General features: G+C 32.3%; 1 protein-coding gene and 1 long non-coding RNA gene across 3 annotated transcripts; one reads left to right on the top strand and one right to left on the bottom strand.

Moving 5' to 3' along the window:
* Positions 1 to 1,601: 1,601 nt before the first annotated feature.
* LOC120071122 (putative E3 ubiquitin-protein ligase LIN-1) lies at positions 1,602 to 11,484 on the bottom strand. 2 transcript variants are annotated; one of them, XM_039023191.2, is made up of 14 exons: positions 10,678 to 11,484; positions 6,835 to 7,044; positions 5,508 to 6,742; positions 5,248 to 5,392; positions 4,810 to 5,067; positions 4,395 to 4,701; positions 4,139 to 4,263; positions 3,657 to 3,773; positions 3,009 to 3,140; positions 2,812 to 2,934; positions 2,601 to 2,711; positions 2,365 to 2,511; positions 2,028 to 2,273; positions 1,602 to 1,884 (listed from the first exon to the last, which is right to left on the bottom strand). In XM_039023191.2, the coding sequence occupies exons 1-14, from the start codon at positions 11,482 to 11,484 to the stop codon at positions 1,870 to 1,872; spliced, it is 3,978 nt and encodes a 1,325-aa protein (XP_038879119.1). In that variant the 3' UTR covers positions 1,602 to 1,869. The 2 variants fall into 2 exon arrangements, with proteins under 2 accessions (XP_038879119.1, XP_090166888.1); XM_090310762.1 differs by having other exon boundaries at positions 10,685 to 10,793.
* On the top strand, positions 11,476 to 13,581 carry LOC150037794 (uncharacterized). Its single transcript, XR_016527712.1, has 3 exons — positions 11,476 to 11,616; positions 12,031 to 12,320; positions 12,811 to 13,581. It is a non-coding gene; the product is annotated as an uncharacterized LOC150037794 (long non-coding RNA).
* Positions 13,582 to 14,108: the final 527 nt, after the last annotated feature.

The following is a 14,108-nucleotide window of genomic DNA, read 5'->3' as shown; positions in this document are numbered from 1 at the left end:
GGATTCTATTTTTTAAAAAAAATGGTCTGAAAAGACTCCATAATTTTAGAATTTTGTTATTATTTGAATCTCAAATTATTCTCATTATTTTTTTATAATTAAATTTGTTGCTGATAATCCTTAATATAAGGGATGTTGAGATTGATTTTTTTTTTCAAAATTATATATATATATATATATATATATATATATATATATAATTAAGAAAATATTCGTTTAGTGTTTTTCAAAATACACTTTTTAATATTGTAATGGAATCATGTCTACTTAAATTATTTTTTAGATATTATTACTTTAAAAATTAATATTTTTTCAGAGTGAGCATGGTTAAACAACAATGACATATTATCTTAACTTTCAAATTTTCATCGTACTAGTTCTTGTACTAAAAAATAATGTCAATATTTTAAAAGTCTAATGTTATATAGGATCAGAAGATAAAAAGGAATGTAAATAACAAAAGCAATAATCTTTTAAGTATAAGGAGACAAAAACAAAGATTTCAAAAACATGTATCAATCAGAATAGATGATTTGAAATGAGGTGAATGTGTATAAAATCGAATATAACGTGAACATACCAATATTAGATTTAATTAGATATCTTAATTTTTTAATGGAAAATGCACCATGATTTATAATTTAAGCATTATTCAACATGACGAAACTAAAAACAAAAAAAAACGTAAGAGGAGTTGGTGGAAATTGGAATTGGTGTAGTATTTTCCTTGCTCTAGACTCGAATATTTTCCTTGTAGTTCAATTATTTATTATTCTAAATCAATTTATTATCAATCAAAATTACCAAATCGCCCTTCACAGCGTTGACTTTGAATTGTGACTTTAACGACTAGTCGAAAACCCAACATGTAAAGAAAATACTATTTATTTATTTATTTAATCTTTTTAACAAAAAAGAAGAGATACAAAATAGTCACTAATTTATTTATTTATCCTATGATTTTCAATCGAGAAAAAGAAAACACGACCTTTCCTTTTTCTTAATTTATTTTTATGAAATTTCTCACAAACTTTATAACTTGGTTTTATGAAAGTTCACACAAACTTTATGATTTGATACATTTTCTTACGTTTTTTCAATCCTGAGCAATACAAATAAAAAATTATTTTGGTCTAATTTTAATTTAGTATTTTAAATTAATTATACACAAATAAACTTGAGAATATGAAAATTAGGAACTAAATGAAAATTAAACTAAAAATTCAAAAGATTGTAACATTTTGAAATATAGCCAGTTAGAAGTTAAACTATAAATTCAAAACTTAAAAGTATAACATCGTTAAAACACAAAGACCAAATAGAAATTAGATTCAAAATCTAAGAACTAAAATAGCATTTTTTTTTGTAATAAATTTATACTAAATAAGAAAAATAAGTGAGATGAATTAAATTGTGAACAATAATATTTAAAATCTTCTTGTAAGGAAAATTATAAAATTATATAGTACATTTTCTAGATCTTTATCTATTTTACCAAATATGCAATTTTTTTTGTTGCATGGTCAACTATAAGAAATATAATTAGTACCATTATATTGAGTTTTAACATCTACTTTAAATTTACAAGAGAAGCTTTTCAATTGTTGAATGGTTGTCTTTTGCTCATTTCTCTTCATTCTAATAGCAATTCTGCTTATCCATGGCTGCACCAGCAAAAGCTATTCTTGAACTTGACCTTATATACATTTTTGAAGAACAATCTATCACATATTTCATATGCTTGAGTAAAGAATTAGTTTGAAATAATTATAATTAGGTGATTATTGATTTATCTTTTTCTTGCTTTTTTACACTTTTGTATCAAAACACACTGTTTAGGATTGTTATAGGCCACATTCCTCTTTTCTGTCACAGTCCCCATGCCTGCAAAAAACAGGAAGATACTGATTGTTAGCAAATATTGCAGAATGTAGCACGCACTTTCAAACTTACAAATATAGTAACATTGGGGAGTTTATGTTTCTGAGTAGTTATGGTGTCCATCCGAAATAGAAGAAACACTCTACCTGAATCCAACCATCCGACGTTCCAATGACCAGAACTTCCTCCCTTTCGTCAAGCGTCATACAAACAATCTTGCAGTTTCTACCAGTTTGAAGCGTGTCTATTTTGTTGTGCTTTTCCCTGCTCCAGATTTCAACCATTCCTCCTTTTCCTCCCAAGTAAGTTAGATCTGAACTTACAGCCATAGCCCTTACATCCATTGCAGTTGTCAGTGACCCAATCACACCGTAGTTCGATGTACTCCAAATCTTTACAAGACAAAAAAACTTTGATATTATCGACATTATATATTAAATCAAATCAGATAGAGTCGAGGGAATGTGGATGTTAACTGAGTACCTTCACAGCTGCTCCATCTATAGCAGTACTGGCTGAAAATAATTGTTCGTCGTAGACTTGAAGCACTTGGATTGGATTGGCTTTCCCCAACAGTTTTCTAGAACCACTGTGGATGTAACTTAAGGTGCCTGTAGTCAAATCAACCTCCTAATAGACCATGGAAACGTGTTGTTAAGAAAACTGAAACAAGAAACAAAATACTTCATAGAAGCAGTGGATTGAAGAAAGGAAGGTACCTGGATGCTACTATCATGGCATCCACAGAAAAGTTTTCCACCCACGAGATGCAAACACTTGACATGTTTACTCGAGTTTAGTAACTTCGATTCCCCACCCCACGAATAAACCTAACAGATATTTCTAGCCAGTGAGCTAGTGACAACCTTCTATTGAATAAAACGCAGAAAATGAAGTTTGATGGTTTTCATAAGGTATTTCATGTGATACCCTGATACCAGCTCCATGTGGGATGAAGCAAGCAACGTTCTTCGAAACGACTAAGTTATGAATTTGATCCTTCACATCGTGAACTTTTATGCACTGGATTATATCACGGTCTAGAGACCATACCTGATCGTGGGAAAAAAATGAGTTTTAATGTGAAGTTCAATGCATGTGAGAGGGAAGGATTGACGTGTAAGCACCTTAATGGTCTTGTCTAAAGAGCCACTGTATAGTTTCTCTTCGAATTCCGAAACTGCTAGACTAGTGACTCCCTTGGAGTGCTCTTGAATTTCATATATGAGATGAAGATTAGTTCCTCTAACAGACCATACCTTTAAAGCCAAGCAAACACACCGTTATCAGAAACAGATAGCACTAAATACAAAAACAAAAAATGAAAGGAAAAAAAAAAACGGACCAAGAAACTTCGTTAAATGCTGTATTTATTACTAGTTCAGACTCACAATATTGCATTATGACACAGATTAAGTAAGACTAGAGTAGTTAATGGCCAATGCTAATCAATGAAAAGATTCAAATATGAAAAAGTATCTAGATATATGAATGAACCTGTAAAAGTTTCAATTCCCACTAGTTCTTGAAATTAATGATGATCAAATCCAGGAGAAATAACAATAATGTTGATACAGAAAACCTTATATCTATAAATATTAGGCATTTGGCAAAATTTGTGAAAGGTGCTTCCATTTTATGAATATATGATACAAATAAAGGAAGGATAGCTATATACCAAGATTAGAGTATGTCAGATGTATTATCTCAACGGAACGAACTATCAAGGATGGAACTTAGAACTACAAATGTTGGTTGGTACTGGGTGAAGATACCTTGATTCTTCCATCTGAATGGCCAGAGATGATTTTGTCTTTGAAATAAGCAATTGATAGTACTTCTCCATTTGTACTGCAATCTACTTGAAACAATTCTTGATGACACCAAAATTCCTACATTAGAAGAACAATGGTAATTATAATAGGTGGTATTTTTAGAGATAATAACTAAGTGTATAATAACATTTTAAAAAAATTGCAAACATAGAAAAGTCTATCTGCGACAGATTTCTATAACTGATAAATTCTTACTAGTGATATGGTCTATCTCTGATAGACTTCTACCAGCGATATGATTTATCACTGATAGACTATCTAAAGTTTGACATGTTTGTAATTCTTTTTTACGTTATGCTATATCTGCAAATATTTTAGGCCTGATTGCTATATTTGTAACTATCCCTTAGAACAAGGATATGAAATCATTTCACGGTTCAATAGTTAGCTGGAATAAGACGTCAATAAGTGTAACTACTTACAGAACTCAAGTCTTGTCCCTCAGATAGAACTTTTAGCATTTCAAAGGCCAATGGTGTTGATCTCTTAAGTTCCCTGAGACCTCTCATAACATCTTTCATGTTGGAACTTAGGCACTGTAGTCCATCTGGAATTCAAATGGGGAAGAAACTAATGTCCATAAACATCTAAAAAATCAACAGAAAGTATTGTGTACTGCAGAAAATATACAACATTAATAAGGGAATTTTCATTCTTGTTTCAGAAGTTGCTACCCACCTGGTTCGTGTACGAAACTATTTATTGCTAGCAAGCTAAGTGTTTTCTCTTCCATATCTGTTGTTGTTATGAAAATCGATAAGAAGTGATCGAGCAAGCAAACCCGAGCAGTTTCTAAAATCCCTGTGTCTGGAAGAGTCCTAAGCATATGACAGAGCCATGTGGCAGAGACAAAGCATGCCGAAAATAGTGCTGCATATTTGCTCTTTAGGCCTTTTGCCAATGGTTCAAATAGCAACCCAAAGTCATGGCTTATAAGTACAAACGCCATCCTTCTTTCCCATTCATCAGCTGCTTTCTCTTCTTCCTTTTGAGCCATAGAAGGAACCACTTAAAAGTTATGGAATGATAGCTTGTAAGCCAGATATAGAGATCCAAGTACCGAGAAAATGTCCAAATTTTCTAGAAAACTCACCCTTGTAATTTCAACTTCTCCAGGAGCACTGCTAATATCATCCCTTTGTATGGATTTCCTGTGACCTTTATTAAGTCCTGCACGTTTGAGAAGAAAATACCTAGCCAAAGGTCGTCCAGATGTGCTAAACCTTCCTTGTAAAGACATAATCGTCTCAGCAGCAGAAATTTGAGTGGTTGGGAAGTCAGAATCTCCAAGGCATGAAATAAGAACATCCATTGCCTCTTCACGATAGATACTCATCTTTCGTGGCTCCACCTATAAATGAGTACGGTAACATTGTACTTAGTAATAAGTATGGGACAACATAGCACTTTAGAAGTAAAAGAAATCTGCTTCACCAGCAAATAAACTTGCCCATTGAACTAGAAGAACATGTTAAAGATAGATTTGAATGTTCGATGCACCTAACTACAACAGAAAATGGGATACTCATACCAATACATCAAGTTGTAGCAGAAGACCAGCCACTACAGGGGATTGATCTCTTGTGGCAGTTTGTAAGTATATTAAAAGAGAGTGCATAGCACTATATTCACCTCCATCCTTAATGTTTTGAAGAATTTGTTCATTGAAAGTCCTCCTGAGAGAAAAGAAGGATAACTTTCATTATTGCTGGTGCATATCTCAGTCTATCAGATTTACGAATAGACACTGATGAAAAAGAAAGATATCTGGACATGACCAGAAGAACAAACCTGTTTAACTTAACTAACTCAGAGAGAAACATAATGATCTCGAATTGTTCGTCGTTACTCACTTCTATGAAACTTTCCAAAACCGGAGCTAAGTCAGCTTTATCAGCTATGATATTTCTGCACCTCCCATCCTCTTGAATGCATCTCAGCAAGATCCCAACTGCAGCAATCCGCTCCACTACCTGTTTTGCTTTCAAACTACCTATAATACTTTCGATTGCATTTTCAGCAAGCACAACAACAGCAATCAGAGATCCTTCTCTACTCCTTCCCAAAATCTTTCTAAGTAAAATCACTGCAGCAGATTTATAGCTTAAACGCATCTTATTCACATCTCCTTCTTTCTTCTTGATAGCATTCAAAAGAGAACCCACCATGTCCATCTCTTGTAAACTCTGGCTGGAAAGTCCCAGCTGATATATCAACACAACAGCTTCCATGAAACCTCCTTTGAAAAGAGTCACGATACAATCCACATCCGATTCGACCCGAGAAAGCGTTTGAATCACAGTAGCATCTTTGAATCCCAGCTCTGATAAGAGAAAGATTGCTGCACTCAAAACCTGTTGATTAACAGAATTGACGAGGATCTCAACAAGTCCATTGATTACAGGAGGTTTCATCAACATAAGTTGTATATCCATTTCCACATTCTCTTCCAACCAGAACCTCTCCACACAAAGCACAGCAGCTTCCGCCTCCTCCAAAACTTCAGAAGCATAGAGATTGACAATTGCAAGCCTCATCTCCTTCATACCTCTATCAATGGAGGCTTGGCTTATGACACTAACAGGGGAGGTCAAGACAGCCATTGGGTCAGCTTCATCAAGAGCTTTGTCCAAAGAAAAATTGGGATTCTCTTCAAGCCAGCTCGCAATGAGGCGTTTGAGCACATAATTGGTTTTGGGAAGTTGGGTATTTTGCAGCTTTTGTCCAGTGATTGGGCAAGTTGAGTTGCCTCTATCAAGCCATTCCTGAATTGCACTGCGCTCATAAGTTTGACCCGTCTCGAGAGTCACTGGGTCATAAAAGATGTTGCAAGTTATGGGACATACGAAGTCCTTAGGAGGTGTATTACACCTTTCACCACTCTCCGGCGAGGCATTGCCGGAATCCCCCATAGCAAAATCCAACTCCACTGATTTGGTTTCTGATTCTTCTATGGAAGTTATGGTTTGTTTTAGCTTCTGGGTCTCGAGTACAGAGTCAAACAATGCTGTTTTGTGGTCATTTTCCTAAAGACAAACAAAAGGAGACGAATATTATCAAAAGGGAACTAATGGGTTGTGTTTTTTTCCCTTCTTGTTAACATCGATTCGTATTTTACCTCGATTTCAGAAGAATCGTCTTCGGCTTGAGCAGCCGGATTGAAGATAGAAAACGTTCTGGATCTACTGGAAGATTTTTGCTCTCCGATGAAATTGAGAGGTCCGGGAATTTGGGAAGGAAGACATGGCGGCGGCGGTGGCAATGACTTTGATTTGGTGGTACTGTCGACTTCAAGAGATACAATTGGGTCTTCTTCAACCCAAATTGGCTGCAGGATACGAAAGAGGAGAAGCAAGTGAATGCCATATTGCTTCAGATTAAAGTCGTCGAAGAAATTATTGTGGGACTTTCATCAATAGTGGAAATTTCTAAATTTGTGCAAACTTGTCAAAGAAAAACAGCAAATGAAATCTTGAATTATTCAATAATTTTTCTGAGGAAAAAAAACGAGCTCTTGATTCGTTATTTCATTGAAGGAACTCTTTTGTCTTTTTCCAGCTGACAAAATTTCTAAATTTGGCCAATCATGAATTATGTCATAGAACTTAATCTTGTTTAAATTTTGATTTCTAATTTAATTAGTGAGTTTGTTTTGTAAATATTTATATTACTTTGGTTAAAAACTTGAAATTAGTAAATGAATCGATGGAATTTGAAAATAATTGATTTAAAATAGATTAGCAAAAGTTAAATTATAGAAAATTTTTTAAAATTTTTTTAATAATATCCTTAAACTTTTTCTTAAAAAAATATTGATAGTTTTGGATGAAAACGATTAATATTTGTTTAGAAAATATCCATAAATTTTCACAAGTTTCAATAATACATCACTTTTGAAAAAAAAAAAAAAAAACTAAAGATAATGTTAATACTAGTATATAGATAGAACTCGTTAATACTTCATTTAGAAAAATAATGCCCTTGAACTGCATTAATACCTTATCCCATCAATATACGGACAACAATGGTTTATCTACATCATCTCACTTCACTTTTTCATTTCCTTCATTTTCCTCTTTTTTTCTTTCCCTATCTTCTTCAATACTTTCTTATTTCTCTTCTTCCATTCTCCCATCTCTAAAACTATACCGTTCAATTAAAATATATACTATAGGCTATAGCAAGAACAAAGAGAATCATAGAACCATTATAGAACTTCAATACTTACATTTTTCTTTTTATAACAAAGGGGAATGTTAGGAATTAGACATGTATTAATACGTTGTATGGATTATAATTTTGAGAACAACTAATAGAAGGGAAAGGAAAGAAAATATCTTCATAGCTAAATTTGTAGGGATGAAAACTTTTTTTATCTTTTTGGCAATTCACATTAGTATATTTGTTGAGGTTAATCAAGAAGGTTTTCTAGGATCAAAGATGATATTCCTTTGCTGTTGTTTTCGTATTGGGTGGTTCATTGTTTAGCTGAGTTTTGATTAGAGATTTTGATTTGTGCACTTTGTGATTTTGTGGGAAAAAAATGAGAGTATTTCTATACAAGTTGTTTCAAACTTGTCCTGTTCCAACTTAAGACAACTTCAAAGAAATTGACTTTACTAATGGTAAGAACACTTTAAATCTTCTCTTTTTAAGATTGAGAGTATTAATACAACTTTTAAAATTTTAAGAATATTTTTTAAATGGGGTACTAACCATCCATACATGTGTATATATATATATAAGTAAAATTTTCACAGATAGAAAAAATGTTAAATTATTTATATAAATAGCAAAAAAATCACTAATAGATACTGATAAATTTCTAACGTCTATAGCATAGTATCGATGATAGACTTCTATCAGTTTCTATCACTAATAGACACTGATAGACTTCTATTCGTTTCTATCAACTTCTATTAAAAGAAGATTAAATTTTGTTATTTTGTATAAAAAGTTTTCATTATTTTTCTATTTTTAAAAATTTCCTATATATAATATTTAAAATGGGTGGTGGGAGAAATTTTTGATATTTCTTTTGTCCGATTTAGTTAGAGCGTATTTTGACATTTATCTCATTAAATAAATTTTTTTTTACTACTTTTAGCATCACAATTTTTTTTTTTTTTAAAAAAAAACAAATTTTCCTACTTTTGTGCATCACACGTGGAAGAAGACAAAAATCCCCTATTTTTGACACATACCCTAAAAAAAATAATAAAACAAATCACATTATACATAGAAAAACAAGTTTGATCTCTGACTCACATTAAAAGATATATAATATATATATTCTACCTCAAATATCTACTTTATTAATACATTTGTAACTCGAGTTGGGTTTGATCAACCCATTTTTTTTATTCAACCCGATACTCAACCCAACCCAAAAAAATAAAAAAAAATTCAAACTCAATTCAACTAATGAACAAAAACTAATCCAATTCAACCGTTGTAGTTTGGAACCCAACCCTAATAGTTTGGGTTAGGTAATCTGAGTTATTCGGGTTGTTCGGTCATTTGAACATCCCTATCTAATTCACAGTAAAATATATATTTTTTTAAACTTTCATATTATCTAAAAACTTATCATTTATATTAAAATATAGTAGATCTAAGGAAAATTCTTATAAATAGAAAAATTCTAAAAATATTCACTCTATAGCAAAAAGTTATAAAGATGCTTTATACTTTTGTAACTTTTTACTATAAAGTACAAATATTTTTAAATATTTTTTATATTTAAAAAGACCCATAGATTAAAAAACACCACATTTTATCTCTAATTCACTTTAAAATAAAAAGAATTAAAAAAGAGATTTTCAAAAATGGAAAAATATTGGAAACTATTACACAAAATAATAAAATCTTAATCTTTTTTAATAGATGTAGATAGAAATCTATCCGTGTTTTCTTTTTCTATTTCTATAAATAGTTTGACTTTTTTTCGTATATGTGAAAATATCTCAATTAAAATATATAATTTCATGTATAATTCATGTTGAAAGAAAAACAAAAAAAAGAAAATTGCATTTTATCTATTATACTTAAATAATCACATTATACTCAAGTTAAATACATAAAATAGATGTAGTTAGGTATCGCACCTCCACTTTTTATTTGTTTAAAATATGTTATCGTTTTCATTTTTTTCTTACTTGAATTGTGTGTGTGTGTTTTTTTAACCAAATGAGATTTTGATTGAATAGCTTTTTTAAGAAAAATAAAAGAATTGTCTATTTATTTTTTTAAAAAAATTAGATTGTAGTTATAAATATATTAGAAATACATTTTTATTTCTAATAAAAGTGATTAGTTTTTATTTTAAAGTTTTCTTATTATAAAAGTAAATATTATTAATTTGTTTATTCTTTTATTATCGAAAATTTAAATTAAAAGATTAAAAATTCAATTCGAAAACTTTAAAAACATATTAATTCAAATTTGTTTGGAAGAATATGAATTGTTTTAAAAAAATTATAAAGAAAAAACTAATGATCAAGTAAAGATTCTTATTTCAAATTGTATATTTCATTTTGAATGTCATGAAATTTGTGGAACACAAATATGTCTGACCAATATGCTTTAATGGTATTATTAAATCTTTCTAACTTAGATTTTGAGAGATTTTAATTTATAATACATTTGAAATGAATTCCATTGTTTAGTTCGGAAAGAAATAAAAATGGTTTTAAAATTCGAAATAATTTCAAATACTAATTTATTTTAAAAAATTTTCTAAAATACATAAGATTTAAAAGTAAATTACTTAATTATCGTTCTTTATTAAATTATAATTAAAAATTTATATTAATAAGTTTTTAATTTTCTTTTTCAATTACCATCTAAACATAAAATTTTTAATACATTCATTTCAATTTTTTTTTCTTGAGTCGAAAATTCAAAATATTTTTGAAAGAACTTAATTCTGTATATGATAACGAAGAGCGATCAATATTACATTATACCGTCCATTGGGTAAACAGAGCTGCTCTGTTCTGAACTTCTCCTCTGTAATCTGCTCCATTTCCTTCCATTTCTCTTTCTTATTATTCAACAATTTAAGCTTCGGACTTGCAATCCATCCACTTTCGTCATTTCCTTCCAAGATCCTTTTGAAATGGTGGGCAAAATCTATGCAATTCTTGTCCAGAACCCTCTCGTAATTGCTTTCCAGTTCCTTCAGCTTCAATGTTTGATCAATGCTCAACTTTGACAGCGATTTCGTGCACGGAACAGCCTCCCTTTCGTCGCAGCTTGAATTTTCGCCACTGTTGTAATTCAAAGTCGAGGCGAAGGATGTCAGGATTTTGGATCTCTGTTCATTGAACCAGTGAAAAATCGGAAGAAAATGGCGGACAAAGAGCTCCTCGAAGAGAATCGGAGCAATTTCGGAGCGAGCCAATGAAGGGTCCGAGAGGAACAAATCAAGGAGACTAAGAGCAGAGTTTAGATTTTGGTGATTGAGGCCGTAAATTAGGGATAATAGAAAAGAAGAGATAGGGTTTTCAGGATGGGAGAGGAGTAGCTCTTCTGCACAACGGAGAGAGGAGGATTTGATCGAAGAGTTGTTGGCGGAGATGGCGTTTTCGAGAGCTTCAGCTGCAAGCCCAAAGGGTTTTAGGGCAATCTCATCGGAAAGTGAAAAGTTACCGTATACGATGGAGAGAAGGCGCTTTCGGAGGTCGGATTGAGCAAGTATTTCAGAGATGAAGGCGGATATATGGTGGAGGATATTCGACGCGGTGGTGAAACCGGTGTCCACCATTTCTCCAGTAACAACGGACGTCGAGTTCGAGGAAGTTATAATTATTGCTTCTGATTTGCGGCTGGAATTTTGGTGGATATTATAAAAAGGCAAGGCAAGTGCTGTGCCGCCCCCGGCCGGCTTGACTGAACTGTAAGCATCATCCTTTTGCTGATTGATTGTTTCATTCAGAACTTTTCAAACAATCAAAAACCCAATTGCAGACTAAGATTCACTGTTCTTGATGGCCCACTTGGTGGGAAATAATGATTTTAACATGATTTTGTTAGTTTTCCTGTTCATTAGGCTAGATTTATGTGTATTAGCTGTTATGGTGTAGGAATGAAACACTGCAGAGAAAAATTAGAGTTCCCAAGTGTATGAAGAAGACCCTACAAAAGAACTGCGAGATAAATAGAAATCGAGATGGTAGAACCAGCATAAAGCAATAAATTGATTGAATCTATTGACAAAAAGAACATGACGTGAAAGAGTTCACAACATTGCATTATTAATAAAATCATCCTTTGTTGCAGAAACTGATAGTATCTATCTGCTTTATTACAGTAAAGTGATGAATTTAACAAGAGCAGTGACAGCGCCGTTCGGGGATGCTAATGCAGCAAAAGCGGCAGCCTCATTGGACAAAGCAGAGCCTCCACCAGCCGAACCAGACAGTGATCTAATTGCAATTAAGGGTATCTCTTTTTGATGACAGACGAGTGCCACAGCTGCAGTTTCCATGTCAATGCAGGTCACATTGAATGTTGATTGCAGGAACTCTTTGTAAGCTTTATTGGAAACAAACATGTTGGCACCGACCCGTCTTTGCACTCTAACTGCAACAGGCGCTCTTGGTAAGCAATTTGTTGAATTTTGACACCCTTCCAACTTCAATCTCTACAATCATGAAAAATGTTTCTTCAAACATAACATTCCTATCCGTAGAGCCTATTTGTTTGAACAGAATGATAGAAATGCTATCAGGGTATTATAAGAGTATTTGGTTATAAATAGAAAGGGAAAATGATTAAGATAGAGAATTGTTTTGATGATTTAGGCTTGCATGCTCAAGAAAGGAGATGTTTCAAGTGCCTCAAATACTTTTGTTATCTTGTAGCTCTTACCTTTTATATTGAAATACACGGTGATTCTGTTTTGGATTCTATCATGGAATTAGAAATTTTCATAAGGCCTCATTATATACATGTCATTCAAATTAGAGAGAGCTTTAAAATAAAGCATCAAATGGTACATTCTACATTGTCATGCTCTCTCCCTGTCTCTTTTTATAGTAAGCCAATCAAGTTAGGTTGATCTGATTACTTCAAACTTGATTTACTCTAGGATCATAGACTTGGAACATGTTTGTTTCAATTATTATGGAGATAGTGGGGTCAGGCAGACAAGTACCTCAAGCTTCTTGGCTACTGAAAAGTAGTGTTTGTCAACAGGAATCCAAAAGACATGTCTGACTTCAGGAGTTCCATTGACAGGGAAGATCTCTTCTGGTTGGTACCAGACATTGTTTAAAAGGTTGTCCACAGACATTTCTTTCTTTGTATCAACAATACTGAAGTTGGAAAATTTCAGGAAGCCAAATTTTCTTGTGTAATCTCCATTGGATTCTAATCCAAGTTTGTATTCTGGTCCACCTCCGAACCACTGCTCACAAGTTTGAGTTGATTAGAAAATGAAGTCAAATGACAAACTTGCATAAGAAAAGGACATTGTTTTGAGTCTTTCCCTTGTCTGTTGAGAAGAATCCAAACGGGAGGGATTTGCTTACCTGCCAATTCCATAGACTCGTATGAGCCCAATATCGGGGAATAGTGGAGTAGTTACATCCCCATTTTCAAGCCGAGGATCTTCACTTCCAGCTGTTCCATAGTGAAGCACACCTTTCACTCTAAACAGAGTCGGAGGCAATTCTGTGGTTGTTCCTGCATTAAGCTATTCATAGAGGGAAGATTAATTCATGGTTCTAATCTTGATGAATTCGTTAATCTCAACATAACTCAACTGGTTAAGACATATGCCGTTAACCAATGATTGATATCCATCGATACATTGATATATTTATAATTCGGAAGGTTTGATATCGATATTAAGGATCAATCAATATCTTATATATCTTTTAAAAATACACATAAAACATAACAAATTATTGTCTATTAGTCTCCATATAAATTTCAATACTAATAATAAGATTTATAACTTAGTTTGGAAGTTAAAACAATCCACTTATTAATTTATGTAGTTTAAATAAATTTCTTTATTTACATAAAATCCTATCCATAGGGATAGTTTATCAATAGATCCATAAAATTAAAATCTCTTGTTATCAACATTAATATTTTGATCATTCTTCTCAACCTAGAGGTTAGAGGTTCGATCTCTAATCTCCACATGTTGAGCTCCAAAAAGGAAGCTACCCATTTGTCTATCTAACTTTCAACAAATCAATATGTATTTCATAGCCTTTTCCTGGGGTAACTTTTCTATATCGATAAAGATGTTCGTTGTTTTTTAAGACATCAAACGTTTTCCATCATCGCTTTCTAATTTTTAAGATTCTCAATCAATCTGAAAAAAGAAAAATGATCAAACATGTTCCTGTCTTTCAAATTAAATAAACTAAAGAA

Source organism: Benincasa hispida, chromosome 2, assembly GCF_027475165.1.
Source record: "Benincasa hispida cultivar pf3 chromosome 2, pf3_genome.v1.1, whole genome shotgun sequence".
NCBI classification, from domain to species: domain Eukaryota; kingdom Viridiplantae; phylum Streptophyta; class Magnoliopsida; order Cucurbitales; family Cucurbitaceae; genus Benincasa; species Benincasa hispida.
This window is presented reverse-complemented; position numbering and strand designations above follow the sequence as displayed.